The sequence below is a fragment of the Apis mellifera genome, linkage group LG1 (genome assembly GCF_003254395.2).
Source record: "Apis mellifera strain DH4 linkage group LG1, Amel_HAv3.1, whole genome shotgun sequence".
Lineage (NCBI taxonomy): Eukaryota > Metazoa > Arthropoda > Insecta > Hymenoptera > Apidae > Apis > Apis mellifera.
In genome coordinates this window covers 10,964,317-10,978,433 of record NC_037638.1, presented here as the reverse complement: position 1 = coordinate 10,978,433, position 14,117 = coordinate 10,964,317, and the positions used below count along the sequence as shown (strand labels likewise).

At 28.4% G+C, this 14,117-nt stretch overlaps 3 protein-coding genes across 6 annotated transcripts; 2 read left to right on the top strand and 1 right to left on the bottom strand.

Moving 5' to 3' along the window:
- Nucleotides 1–2,271: 2,271 nt before the first annotated feature.
- On the top strand, nt 2,272–7,537 carry LOC408595 (locomotion-related protein Hikaru genki). 3 transcript variants are annotated; one of them, XM_026443086.1, is made up of 11 exons: nt 2,272–2,423; nt 2,521–2,849; nt 3,516–3,598; nt 3,788–3,950; nt 4,180–4,353; nt 4,615–4,749; nt 4,825–4,965; nt 5,358–5,570; nt 6,126–6,335; nt 6,414–6,502; nt 6,674–7,537. In XM_026443086.1, the coding sequence occupies exons 2-11, from the start codon at nt 2,720–2,722 to the stop codon at nt 6,788–6,790; spliced, it is 1,455 nt and encodes a 484-aa protein (XP_026298871.1). In that variant the 5' UTR covers nt 2,272–2,423; nt 2,521–2,719; the 3' UTR covers nt 6,791–7,537. The 3 variants fall into 3 exon arrangements, with proteins under 3 accessions (XP_026298871.1, XP_006568699.1, XP_006568700.1); XM_006568636.3 differs by having other exon boundaries at nt 4,171–4,353; XM_006568637.3 differs by having other exon boundaries at nt 2,305–2,320; nt 4,171–4,353.
- Nucleotides 7,538–7,681: 144 nt separating this feature from the next.
- On the top strand, nt 7,682–11,556 carry LOC725649 (synaptonemal complex protein 1). Its single transcript, XM_001121471.5, has 11 exons — nt 7,682–7,949; nt 8,116–8,318; nt 8,410–8,514; nt 8,584–8,754; nt 8,827–9,075; nt 9,194–9,327; nt 10,264–10,410; nt 10,483–10,724; nt 10,801–10,968; nt 11,135–11,320; nt 11,466–11,556. Exons 1-10 carry the CDS (start codon nt 7,856–7,858, stop codon nt 11,236–11,238), a joined length of 1,617 nt encoding a protein of 538 aa, XP_001121471.3. The 5' UTR covers nt 7,682–7,855; the 3' UTR covers nt 11,239–11,320; nt 11,466–11,556.
- On the bottom strand, nt 11,346–14,101 carry LOC410727 (39S ribosomal protein L38, mitochondrial). Of its 2 annotated transcripts, none has more exons than XM_006568639.3 (7): nt 13,991–14,101; nt 12,960–13,147; nt 12,732–12,875; nt 12,294–12,621; nt 12,050–12,208; nt 11,839–11,975; nt 11,346–11,751 (listed from the first exon to the last, which is right to left on the bottom strand). In XM_006568639.3, the coding sequence occupies exons 2-7, from the start codon at nt 13,096–13,098 to the stop codon at nt 11,462–11,464; spliced, it is 1,197 nt and encodes a 398-aa protein (XP_006568702.1). In that variant the 5' UTR covers nt 13,099–13,147; nt 13,991–14,101; the 3' UTR covers nt 11,346–11,461. The 2 variants fall into 2 exon arrangements, with proteins under 2 accessions (XP_006568702.1, XP_394204.2); XM_394204.5 differs by having other exon boundaries at nt 13,918–14,050.
- Nucleotides 14,102–14,117: the final 16 nt, after the last annotated feature.

Below are 14,117 nucleotides of genomic sequence, written 5' to 3'. Positions count from 1 at the left end.
ACGCGTACAGACGCATCGTGAATGCTCATCGAACTCATTGAACTCATCGATTCGTTTTGCAGGTTGAAAATGTACCCGTGGTTACGTGTTGCACTCGTTCAAGTATAGACACTAATTTACAGCGCTAATCAACTCTGCGAGAAAAGCGCTGATCGTTCCTTTTCGCGATTTCTCCTGGCAAAGTTTACGTACATTGCAGATCGGAATAACAAAACTCGACACGGATGGAATACATTGTTGGATACATACAAATTTATATAATTATGTGTATCAGAGAAGGAATGTTCAATTAGTTAGAAAGGAGATTATAAATAAAATTAATATATTGAGGTGGTTGTGATGTTGATATGTAAATGTATTAAAATTAATTGTACAATAGTAATTATGAATAGTATGGAAGGTATATTTATTTCATATGGATCTTGTTATAATTAATTCAGTTTTGATGTTCAAAAGTATTATTATTGTATGGATCTAGAAATTAAATAATGAAAACTATTTGAGATTATTTATATTGTTTAAAAATATTCTTTGAATTCGAAATAAGTGAAATTTTCCATCCAATTAGTAAGTATTAATGTATTATGGTTAATTAATAAATTAACTTATGAATATTTATTAATATACATAATAGAATCATTTTGAAAGGAAAAAAACAGAAACATATATTGATTAAAAATTAAGCATTATGTTCTTTAAGATAAAGTTATCATTTTGTTTGTGAAATGATTGTGTTTGATTTGTATAGTTTTGTATTTGCATCATGATTATATGATTTACTAGTATAATTTTCTGTTTTTTATTTGTAGAGTTTTAGAACTATTAAATTAATGTAATATCTATCATTTTGCAAAATGAAAATGAAAGCTACAGTATAAAAAATTATGTATGATATGACACGATTTAACTTTCTTTTTGTTTTAAATTTTAAAACACAATAATATCATGAATGAATCTTGTACGTATCATATCAAAGATAATATATGTATGTTAATAAAATTTTTCTATGTTGAAGTCTTTAAACGAATAATTTTGAAATATACTATTTCTATACTCTGAAACATTGTAGTTGATAAATATATGTATCTATATCTTGCAAAACTATTACTTTTAATGTAAATGATATATTATTTTAGTTTTATTGTACATAAGAAAATATTTGTATCACTAATTAAAAAAGTTTACTATGTTTATCACTCTTTAGAGACAATTATCTATCTCTATCAGCAATTAAGATAATATGGATGAAAAATAGAATAGATATTTCTTCTAATTTCTAGTAATCTATAATATATTCCAATATATATTAATAAACAAATAATACAAGAACAGATATGTTGAAAATTGAAAAGTGAACGCCATCTCTAGTATTTTTAGATGAAACAAATATAGACAGGAGATAAGGCAAAAATTGATCGATAACGCCATCTCTTGAATATATTTGCATTCAAAATTTTTTTTTACTTTAAATAATGCCTTCATTATTCAAGAGATGTCGTTAAGAGTTACTTTTATTCTATCTTTGTCTTTCTTTCATTGCTTGCTTTCCTTATCTATTCATTTGATTTGCGGCACTTCAGAAATGGCGTTAATTTTCCAATTTTTACCCTATTTATTATCAATATTTCTTTTTTTCGTCAATAGTTTTGCAAAATTTATGCTTAAGGTACAATATACGATTAACTTTACTTTATCAAATCTATTAATTAAAAATTTTAATTTTAATTTTCTATCCAATTTTTGCATGTTATAAAATAATACATGTAAAATAACTATATCGTATATTTATACATTTTATATACAATTTCCTTTATTTATTACAGTAAAGAAAGTAAGTAAAAAAAATTATTGTTATCACTACATTGAATTTTGCTCATTTAATATACAATTGTCACATGTCATTCATTTTACATACATCTTTGAAGAACCAATTTTTACAAGCCAAAAATTCAAACACAAAAATTATTGCTTCTTTAATTGCAAATAAAACAAAGTACATATATTACAAAATCACAAAATAACATTTTACTTTCATTATTTTTTTATTATTATAGTAAACTTTTACGAACTAAATCTTAATCGATCCATAATTACAATAATATGAAAAACGAAATTATAACTCCAATAGTGAAAGAAACATTAAAAAATATTGAAAATAAAATTTTCCTTTCTTTCTTCCACTTTAAATTGGCGAAATATGATGTGACACGTTACACGCCTGCGCTTGTGGGGAAGTACGGTAGAGTCATTGGTTACTTTATAATACGTCTCATCCCCCGCAGGTGGTGGCACGTATCGTTTTACGAGCGTTAGCGATGAAGTTAGTAGCGACGTTGCTTCTGTCGCTAATCATTCCTCGTAGATTATTATTCGCGCGTTTCCCCTTCGCCTTCGTTGTCAGTTTATCGATCCTCCAAGCGCACGTAAATACGTTCACGCCGGTTGTTCAAACTGAACGCAAACTGTGCGGGTGGTGGGCGGCTCGATTGATCTATTTCCTCCCCTTTTTTTTTTTTACAGTGACGTTGGATCCTCTGGCATTCGTACGGGATACGGGAAATTATCATGAAACTTATGAAACAAAATGCCGGGAGGCAAGAGGAAGGGATTTCCATCGTGCGAAAATTCCACCCATTTTCGATACGAAATCACCATCGAAACCAAGTTTCAGTGCAGTGACTCGAATAATATTTCGTTTTGATATGCAAACAGGAACAGTATGTCCATCGAGAAAGAAGGAAGAAGGAAATTCTTCGAGGGTGCATATCGCATGAAACTGACTAACGGATTTTACGTTTTCTTGTTTGGCCTAACCACGATACTTACTTTTTGCAAAGCGAAACAAGTAGGTGAGTATATATAGCTCGTTAGAAAATAGAAAATAATAAGTAAAATGAATGAAAAATGTGTTTTAAAATTTTAGGGAGATTTTAAATTTCTTTCTATTTGTTTGATCATCATAATTGTTCTATGTACGTTTTACAAGACGTTTTACAAAATGTAATGAAACATGATGTCGTTCTATATCGTGGAACTAACTGAAATTTGATACAACGTATTATTATTATTTTTTTAATTCAATACGAGTATTTATCGTGATTTTGATGACAAAAAAATAATATAAAATTGTCGAAAAATTATTGAAACGAATGGTTTCGCGTGAACCAAATTGGCGGATCGATAAAGTTGTCTGGGTACTTTGGAAAGCGGTTAGCTCTGTTATTGAACGTCCAGTGAAACCACGCTGAGCATGCGTCATAAAATAAACACGATGCCGATGAACACGTGCTTTTAATAATGAAAATAATTTCAAAATTGATTCGTCTATCCTCGATGTACAATAATGTTTATATAGATATATCCAAATCATAATAAAAATATCTCTAATACTGTTTTTTTTTTTATTAATTAAAAATAGAAAGTATATAATCATTATTATTCAATTGATAATTCTTTCTATTACACGAATAAAAATTCCAATTAATTAATCAGAATCATTTTCTCAACGAATACAGATATCGATGGATTTCAAAGAGGTTGCAAACTTGAAGGATTACATCCACTTTTGATCGTTACGTACAAGAATATTACGATATCCGTAAGTTTTTCAACATTAAAAATTTTAGAAAATCGATTTTATTTACCGAAAAGATCGATTTCTTCTTTCCAACAAATTTTTTATTTTAATCCTTCCCTTTTATCTCGATCATATTTGTTTATATTATACATATTTTTTTTAAAATGATAGGATTTAATAAGAATGATCGTGTGAACGATCTGTCACTAGGTAGACAAGATTACTGTACCGCATGGGGAACGCGTTACAGTGAGGTGTAGAGAGCTTGGCAAGTACAAGCTGATCGGCGATTCTCTGTTGCACTGTCGTAACGCAAGTTGGAACGGGAAACTACCCTCTTGTACTCCGACCACAGCGATTTCTAATTATACAGGTGAATAAATGAACGTATGTAATTCCTATATAATAAATATATTCTTGCATACAATACAATTATTATTATAAGTTCATATATTTTCCCTCCCTGAATAATTGTATATTAATTATATATATAATGAAACGAAATTTTTTCGCTTCTAAATTTTATAATATAAAAGAGACAGAACGAAAAGTATCACTTCATTTAATATCTCTCCTCTCGTTGACTGTTCGAGGAGAAACAGAGGATGTACCTCCAACGATCGTGTTCGGATTACCGGCCGGTTCAGCTGCGGTCGAACCATCCGGCGCCCTCGCCGTTTTCCCCGGAAGCATCCTCCATCTTGAATGCCTGTTCGCCAGGAAACTTGGCAATCCCGAGTGGACTTGGACCTCGACCTTTCGCCAATATTTAACCGGTAAGCTTCGACAATTATATTTCCAATTACAAATCAGAATTACAAACGAATGAACAATTGTAACACGAGATGAGAAAATATTCAAATTCTTTATATTTATTATATAATTCTTAATTAAATTATATAATTCTAATATTATTATATAATTCTAATATTTAAAATTAATAAATAAATGTATAATTCTTATAATATTTTAATAAGATTATGAATAAATACTTATAATGTTTAAAATTCTATAATTGTTGTAAAAATTCGATTCAGGATGGGCAATCGCTGCTCGTGAAAGGGATTGGAAGTATCGGTTGTCGATATATTACGCGAAGGCTCAAGATTCGGGAGTGTACACGTGTTCTACGCCCCGTGGGTTATCCAATTCGATACGGGTCCACGTCGTGGGTAAGTTGAAATTTTTGAAATAAGAAAAATTATTTTTAAAGCTAAAGCTATTCAAAAAATATATATATGTTACAGATGTCCAATGTCCCGTTTTGAATTTACCCGAACCGTTAATTGGCAAAATCGAAGGTGCGCGGATGGGTCATGGAGCAGCATTCGAGTGTCCTGCTGGTTTTAAATTGAAAGGCGCGGCTGGTATAACATGCCAATATAACGGTGAGTGGATCAAAAGGTAAAATGTAAATAGAGATAGATTTTTTTTAAATTTTATGAAAGATACGCTAATTTTTCTATTGCAAAAAAGTAATATCTAGAGACAGAATTATAAAAGTATCATTTCATTGTGTTTTGTATACAGAATATTTTTGCAGGTTTCGATATTATCAACGAACAAATATAAAAATTGGTGAAAATGTTGATAAAATTTTTCTATTCGAAAATAAAAAATAATGTTTCTGTCGTATTTGTTCCACCATTTTGCGTCCATCTCGCTTTATCTAATTTAAATTACTTGCAATTTATAATAAATCTAAACTTCGATGAATATTTTTACAGTTTCATGTGCGTGTAATTTGTTTAATAAATCGATTAAATCTTTGTTTTTTCAGGTAAATGGTCAGCAGAAATGCCGGAATGCATAACAATTACGTGCCCATCCGTGGAAACGCTCGATGACACGCGGCTGCAACTTCTCGAATACAATAATACTTTCGGTAGTAGAGCAATATTTACCTGTATGTGGGGTCATAAATTATTAGGACCACAAAGCATAGAATGTCAAGGCGATGGTTCGTGGAGCGGCGATAAGCCTAGTTGCGTAGGTATGTCTAGTAAATTCTTTTTCTATTTTTTTTTCTATATAAAATATATAAAATCATACATTAAATTAGTTATTGAATCGAAATTGATGACGAAATCGTTATTCAAACTATTATGATCGAAGCCAATAACGTTAACGCAAGATATTTGACATATATTGAAATTATAGGTTATGTTAGGGGTACTTTACGTACTCGATACTCGTTTCTTGATATCTATATTTGTCAAAGTGATATCTTTTGAATGAATATTATATCAAATCGAAAAATTGTGCAGTATTTTATGAAGATATCTGTTTAATACTTTATAAGATTTCAATATTTATTCGATAGTTTTTATTTTTAAAATTGTTATTAAGTAAGAAATTCGATAAAATGCGAGAACAAATAAATAAATAATTAGAATAAATAATTAAAGTTAGGATAGTTAAGATAGTTTCGTTAAGATATTAAATGATATTAATATGGAAAAATTACATGGAACAAAATTTAAATATTGATTTTATCCGTCAAATCAAGATGGAATATTATTTAAATTTTCTGGAAATTGATTTATAGAAATCACTTGTCCGATTCCACTGATACCAAAGAGCGGGCGTATTATGGAACAAACGAATCGACATAATTCAGGAAGGAAGCAGCATCAAACACGTGTGTACAAAGTTGGAGCGCTGGTCAGATTTGTTTGCTTGCCTGGTCATCAGCTGTTAGGTGAGGCCTCTATAATATGTACAGAGAATGGAACGTGGTCTCATCCGTCTCCTGTTTGTAAGTTTTTCAATGTTATTTCTAACAATTTGGAATTATTTTTTTTCTTTCCATTGTTAATAACATTTTAACTATCAGGCAAAGTGAGATGTCCGTATCCAGGTGATCCGCCTCATGGACGTATTGCGCCTCTTAAATTTTGGTACAAACCAGGTGATAACATACAAGTAAGAGGGAGAAAAATAGAATTCTTATTTCTCCTATTTTCCTTTCAATAAATAATAAACTATAAATAATGTGATCTTTATTATCAATGTAATCAATGATAAAATTATAAAACAATCTTTTAATAGGTTTCACTTCATCTTTAGATCATCTCATTTATTATATTGTTACAGGTAACATGTTCTCCGGGATACGTAACGCCTTTGGAACCAGTAAGAAAGCCGACCTGTCGGGAGAATGGAATATGGAGCGCACCCCCGCCACCTTGTAGATCGTATAAAGATGTTTAAAGAGAGAGAAAGAGAGAGAAAAATTGAAGGAAAACATTAGGATTTCGTACCAATGTATCATGTTGTAAGGTGCGAAAAAAGTTCAATCCCATACCGTACCGCCTGATTTGAATGAATTATGAACATGCTACTGATGTGCATAAAAAAGAATTCCAATTGCGAGAAAAACATATTATACACACGAATTCTGTGGTGCATAAATTAGCACAATTCACACTTTGATCGAAAAAAAAGTAAACGATACATATCAACGAATCTACTACACGATCGAATTTTTTGAAATTCATAATTCAAGATGAATTAATCGCCTGTATCGATGATTGTTTTCTCGACAAAAAAATGTCAATCCCAATAATGATTGTTAAACATTGTATATTGCTATTTGAGATATTATACATTTTGCGCGCGTTGTAAGAAATTTTTGACGACGACGGTACGTAAATCTAGATTCCAATTTTGAGGTTATGTTTAGTCGAGGATATACCTCGATGATTGTAACCTCGCAAGTTATTTAATATTAATACTAATAATAATAATAATAATAATAATAATATCGGACATTTTTTTACTAACAAAAACTATTACAATATACGATACAATATAAAATTACGAGAAAAAAAAAAAAAAAAAAAAAACAAATGGAGCAACGATCGTGTCATTTAAAAAGAAGTTGTATGAGCTTAGAATAGAAAAGCCAAATAGAATTGCGTGCACAATACGATGATAAAAGAAGAAAGAAAAGAAAGAGAGAGAGAGAGAGGGAGGGGGGGAAAGAAAGGAGCCATGTATATTCAGGATACGCGTGCAATAAAAGAATGCGATATAGATTATTACGTACGATGCCTAATTCTAACCTTTAGGAATATCTAGGATCTCACATTTTCCCCTTGTATGTGATATGTCTTTGTATGTAAAATAAAATTACGTTATTCTCTAAAAATTCTAGATTCTTCTATTCCGGCCAATAATAATTATAAACCGAGTTTATAATTAATTAATCTGATGATTCCTTGATTTTGAATTATAATATGATAAATTGATAGATCTTCGTAATACCTTAACGAAATGATAACCAAACTATCCCCGTTTCGAATTAAAGACGTAAGATGGATGACGAAAGATAAATTGGATCAATATCGCGGAGTCCTTAAATTGTACGGTAAGAGAATTTCTTTTGTGATGTTGTTATATTTAATTATTTCTTTTATACGATAAAAATGAAAAAATGATTTATTAACAAGATAGAAGATGAAAATGCTTTTCCAGTTTTCGATATTTTACGTGTTTTCTAAATAAATAAGAATTTGTATATCGTATAAATTTAGCACGCCAGAAGAAAATAAGATTTCAAGATGCCTTAAAATTAAAGAAAAAGGTATTGTGGCAATTGAATTCGTACAATCGTGATATAAAAAATTATCACGAGATTATCAGAGAGATTACGAAAGGAACTCCGAAAGGTGAAGTATATCGTTTGCTACAAACTCGTAAAAATTTACGATTGAAATATCGCGGACGTGAAACTGAGGTAAATTCCAAATAAATAAATAATATACATATTATACACTTTTTTCTTATTTTTACGTATAAATTTCACAAAATTTTTTCGATTTGCGCAGCACGTTTACGATTCCATTTACGAGGAAAATCATCAAAAACGGCGCCAATTAGATATTCTTCGTTTCGAGAAGAAGAAAAAAATGAAAGAATGTTTCAATTTACAAGTATGTTACGTATTTATATATATATATATATATATATAAATATATAATATAGAACAACACGTAATGAAGATAGAGCACGCGGAAGTCATTCACATCTATGAACTGGAGGAGAGAGTGCAATGGTCTCAAAATCGAGAACACCAACGATTGATATCGCTGTATCAAAAATCTGTCGCGAAGCAAAATGCAGCAAGAGCAATAAGTTTGACGTACAATTTTATACTTAAAATTTTGAAAAAGGTGCCTGCTTAAATTATGGAAAAGAAAAAAAAAAAAGATATAACGACGTTTAACAATTTCAATATAATGCAGGACGCAATGTATTACGAAAATTTGCTGAACAATTTGCAATTAGATCGTAGAAGTCAATGCAAAGTGATACTTCGAACGACGATAATGGGGCAAATCGCGGCCGAGGAAACGAATGATATTGAAATGAAATATAAACACATTACGCGGGACGTTTGGAATAATATGAAAGAAAGGGAGCGTATGCTGGCACATTTGCACGAACAGGTCGAGGATTTATGGTCGTTCGCGCAATCGTTAATAAGGACCGAGGTAAGTGTGAATCACGGTGTATTAAGAGATACAAATATATATAGACATTTTGTATACAATGATATTTGACAAACTTTATAAAAAAAATATTTGCAATAAATGAGAAATGTTGTTACAGAGCGAAACGATAATGAAAGAGACTGTGATTAAATCGAACGAAATATTGGACAAACAAATAAAATCGTTGGAAGATGTGTTTAATAAAATTAAAGATTCGTTGCTCGTGCATACTTATCGAGAAATGTTTTCAAGGTAGTCCACTACGATAATTCATTCGATCGAAATAAAAAGATCTAAATTGTGATCTCTTAATCTGATAAAAATCTTTCTTCTTTCTTCTTCAGTTGAACTTCGGTTGGCTTTATTTCTTTTTATGTCATTTTATGATATAATAGGAAAATACAAGTTTTCAATGAAATCATAGTTTTTAAATTTTTATCGCTTATTTTGGCGCCAGTTTCGTTCTCAATCTATTCTTACATTAAATCAAGTTTATATTTATTTTGAATAACTAATATTGACAGACAATTTGAATGGATATTTAAAAAGGAAATAATTTTATTTATCATGTTAAATTAAATTTATAGTTTCCACATCAAATTTAACTTAATCAACAGGACAATCTAAATTTTATTCTCATCCAATCTTTTGCTCAATTTTTTTGTAAATTCTATTTGTCATTAAATATTCAATTGATTTTTGTTTACAAATTATTCTTTTCTAACCTAATTCTAATTAAATATAATCCAATGTTTATTTTAATTGTTTAAAGGATAGGATTAATAAACTTTCAAGCATTGCACAATTAATTAGCAATTAATATATCTTATTTATTTATAAATTTAACACTATGATTTATTATTTCATGAATGTAGCTTTGTTTGCAGTAATTTTTAATTAAAAAATATATATATAATCAATTTATGAGGCATCTACGTTAGGCATCTGTTTTTTATCACTATAAAGATTTGTTTATACTGTAAACAATATATCTTATAATCACCAACTTGTATCATTGAACATTTGATTGCACATGAAACTAATTAATAAATTACATGGTGTCAAAATAAACTGTAAAATTTATACCTTAGACCTTTTTTAAAGGCTTATAACTTTATTAAACTTAAAATTTAAGGATAAAGTTCAGTCTTCTCTTATTCTAAACTTCAATATTTCAATCTTATTAAGATTGGAAGATCAAATGAAACAACGAACACGACTTCTGGAACAATTTGATCGCAATGTGAAGGAACGTGATGCATTGTTGCTTAAAAAAAAGGAGGCATTATCTGCCCTATCCAATTTTGAATACACTCGTGTAGCTGGTGTCGAAGAGTATATATTTAATAATAATTTTGTCACAATGTTTAATTCATTCTCATATCACAACTTGACGTTTTCTTTTAGATATAACGCGGATAAAAATATCTTGTTGGAACAGATTGCTATGCAAAAAAAACGTGAACTCGAGAAAAAAAACGTGAAAAAAGAGCACGGCGAGTTGTTAATGGATATAAGGGCGGCATTGCAAAATATGGTGGCAATGTTGGTTTGCGTAAAACGAGGTAACAGAGTACCTACGAAGAAACCAACGGAAGAATTAGACAAAAAAATTGATATTCCGATGATGGAAAAAATGGAGACAGATAGTAAGATGAAAAGAGAGAGGAGAGGGTTGGAAATTTTCAAAATTTTGCATTTATTTCTCTTGTCATTTTTTCCTAGGTTTAGCATTGTTGTCCAACGTTAGTCGAAAAGTAGGACAATTGTTTGGAATGAGCAATTTCGAATTTGACAAAGATAGAGAGGAGAGGGCGAGGGATCTGTATCAAACTTATGTTTCTAATTATCGCTCGAATGTAAAGTTCAAAGAGGAGGAGGTAGAACCACCGGGTAAGCATTTTTATATATAAATTAATATTAATTATTAAGAAGCATAAGTGATAAAAGCATAGGTGAATATACTATAAGGAATGTTTAAACTATAATATTTGTTTTAATATACAGTGGCGGTACAATAACGATATATAGTAACAATATTTTTATTATGTTTCTTCAGGTCTCATTGTTGAACATCAAGCGATTGATACTTTAGTACCAACACGGGCAGAGATTAAATTAAGAAGCAAACAAGCTGTAGAAGCTTATTTAAGATTAGAATGATTCTCCTCTTTCTCTTTTAATTTATGAAATGATGAAACTATATAAGAATGAGTTAATTACAACATCCTATGTTTATAATAAAGTGTGTATGAAATCAATGCTTCCTCTATATTTTTTTCATTCATGAGATATTCTCCGTTTATTTATTTACAAAATTATATTTTACAATATATTTTACAATTTACTTAAGCTATAAAATTTCTTATTTATAAAATATTTGATTTCAGAGATTATTAACTCGGCCCCATCGTAATCGTTCCTTTCGAATTTGTATTTTCAACCAGGAAGGTAAGTACTTGTCGAACTTAACAGCATTGGGATACTTGAGAGGTGGCTCAGGTTCTTTGAAAGGATGAATATTCCGTAATTTTCTTAATAAATATTCTTTCATTATATCTTTAGGATCTCTATATCTATCCAAATAAAGATTAAATGGTTCTTTTATTGGAAACCATGTTTGTGGTTTAACATATAATTTTGGAAAATCATATTGAAATATTGGCTCTTTGGTATCTGTAAGTAAAATTTTTGCATATAAATAACAACATTAAATAGTGAAATAATAATATTAAAAATAAGTGTGAAATCGACTGTACGCACCTAACACCGAATGATAAAATTCTCTTACTGTAGGATCCCAATCGCTTTGAAAGAATGCTAAACCAGCTGGTGTAATATAATCTTGATATTTACGATAAAATTCTAACGTATTCCAATTACGTTCTTTTAATGTTAAACTGAAAAACATCGATTTAAATGAAAAATGATGATATGACAGAAACGATTATATATATAATCTACTTTTCCTTACCAAGGTTGATCTTTTTTGTATTCTACATAATCTAATCGTTGATTTTGTTTGTAAAGAATAAATATATAACGATAATAACCTACACCTCTAGCTGGAAATGGTTTCATATAATCTATTATTTGTTCACCCATTTCTAATTTATTCCCTGGAATGTTTCCTCTAAAATAAAATAGCGATATTTTATATTATAGTTCTATGATATTATTTCAAATTAAAATAAATAATAAATAAATAATTGACTCACAAAAACCAATGACAATATTCGTTATTTGAATTTTCTAAATTACCATCTGGTGTGCACATCACTAATGTCCATAAAGTATCATCTTCAACTTTGTATTCAACATATGGCATTTCAGATGCTTCTGCAGGTTTTATAACATTTCCTGTATAAACTTTAACTGAAGTATCATCATCTATCTTATAACTGATTTCAAGTGGTACAACAGGAAAAAAGAAAGCATCTCCAAACAAATCTTGAAAAATGCCATAATGGGTTGCAATTTTATGAATATCATATGAAAAAGATATTTCTAACCAAAATCGTTTTACTTCTTCCAAATTCAGAGGTACTATAAAATATATAGTCATATATAGTCATCGTATCTCAAGTATGAATATTATATCATCAGATTTTTAATAATTAAAATATTATTATTATTATGAAAAATGTATTATTTACTCTTTCCACTTCTTAACTCTACTTCAAAGTTTGAGTTGGCTCGTTTCTTTCTTCGTTCAACCATCATAGCCTCCTTTTTTTCCTCAGAAACTTTTGGCACAGAAAATCCTATATTTACTTTAGGTAATTCAGGTTTTTTAAGCACTGCAAAAAAAAAAAATAATGATAATAATATTTTATGAGAAATAATAATTTTATGAAATGATATTAATATTATTTTTTTTTTACATTTCAGGCGTTGCTGCAAACTGAGAGCGATTGTCGGTGGTTTTCCTCGCAAATGTCCATATCGAACTTGTTCAAAACGAATTTTCACATGTGAAGATATATGAGTTTTGGTAAAAACTCTTAAAGCTATATTCGCCATAATTTATATTTTAAATATACACGAATACAGAAATTTGATCGCTAATTTGCTATATCGAAAAAAATCATATAAAATTTATATCATTTGAAATTAATTGTACAATTAAATTATATTAATTTGAATATAATTTTTAAATTGTACAATTTTATATTTGCATTTTGCAAATTTATTTCAAAATTAATATACATAATAAAATATTTATATACTAATTTATATATGTATATACTTATATGTAATAATATCCAATCTTAAATAATATAATTATTGAAATTTTTGAATTATTAATAAAAATTACGTTATACATAAATTTTTTGTACATATTTCATTTTAATGAAATTTCTTTTTAGAATTTTGTATCAATGTAAAACAATTTGTATTGAAAAATATTTTTGACAATAATGTTTGAAATGAATATTTATTATTTTTGAATTAAATATTAGATTATTTATATATTTAATTATTATATTATTATATTAAATATATTTTTTTATTTATCAATATTCAGATTATTTATTATTTCTTTTATAAATTAAATATATATATAATATTTAAAGTATAAATTATAAGCAAATTTTTTTCTGTACAATATTAAAATTTAGTATTATATAAAAAACAAATTTTTCTTTAAAAAGAAAAAATTATTACTATTCACAATTACATAGATTTATATATATATATATCACATATAAATAAAAATGATAAATGTATTTAAAAAATACAAAATATTTAAAGTAAAATGGTATAGTATAGCAGTATAATAGTATCATTCATTTCAAAACTAAATATAACAATTTTGAATATTTAAACAATTCTTCTCACTCAATTCTCTTTCAATGATATAAATAATAAAATTAAATGTCACATTTAATACAAAATACTATTAATTAAATACATTAAGCTATTGATTCCTATGTAAGGTTAGGATTTAAACGCGTGTTACATGATATCTGTGATTTTCAACGCAAATTTTTAATACATGAATCCGAAAAGTACGTGCTGCCCTCGTTCGGCATTTATGA

Coding starts and splice junctions, on each gene's coding strand:
- LOC408595 (XM_006568636.3), top strand. CDS start 2,720: ATGTCCATCGAGAAAGAAGGAAGAAGGAAATTCTTCGAGGGTGCATAT. Junction 3,599..3,787: donor ACAAGAATATTACGATATCC/GTAAGTTTTTCA, acceptor ATCTGTCACTAG/GTAGACAAGATTACTGTACC. Junction 5,571..6,125: donor CGATAAGCCTAGTTGCGTAG/GTATGTCTAGTA, acceptor ATTGATTTATAG/AAATCACTTGTCCGATTCCA.
- LOC725649 (XM_001121471.5), top strand. CDS start 7,856: ATGATAACCAAACTATCCCCGTTTCGAATTAAAGACGTAAGATGGATG. Junction 8,755..8,826: donor TACTTAAAATTTTGAAAAAG/GTGCCTGCTTAA, acceptor AATATAATGCAG/GACGCAATGTATTACGAAAA. Junction 9,328..10,263: donor TATCGAGAAATGTTTTCAAG/GTAGTCCACTAC, acceptor AATCTTATTAAG/ATTGGAAGATCAAATGAAAC.
- LOC410727 (XM_006568639.3), bottom strand. CDS start 13,098: ATGGCGAATATAGCTTTAAGAGTTTTTACCAAAACTCATATATCTTCA. Junction 12,876..12,959: donor TTTGCAGCAACGCCTGAAAT/GTAAAAAAAAAA, acceptor TTTTTTTTGCAG/TGCTTAAAAAACCTGAATTA. Junction 11,752..11,838: donor ATTTTATCATTCGGTGTTAG/GTGCGTACAGTC, acceptor TTTTACTTACAG/ATACCAAAGAGCCAATATTT.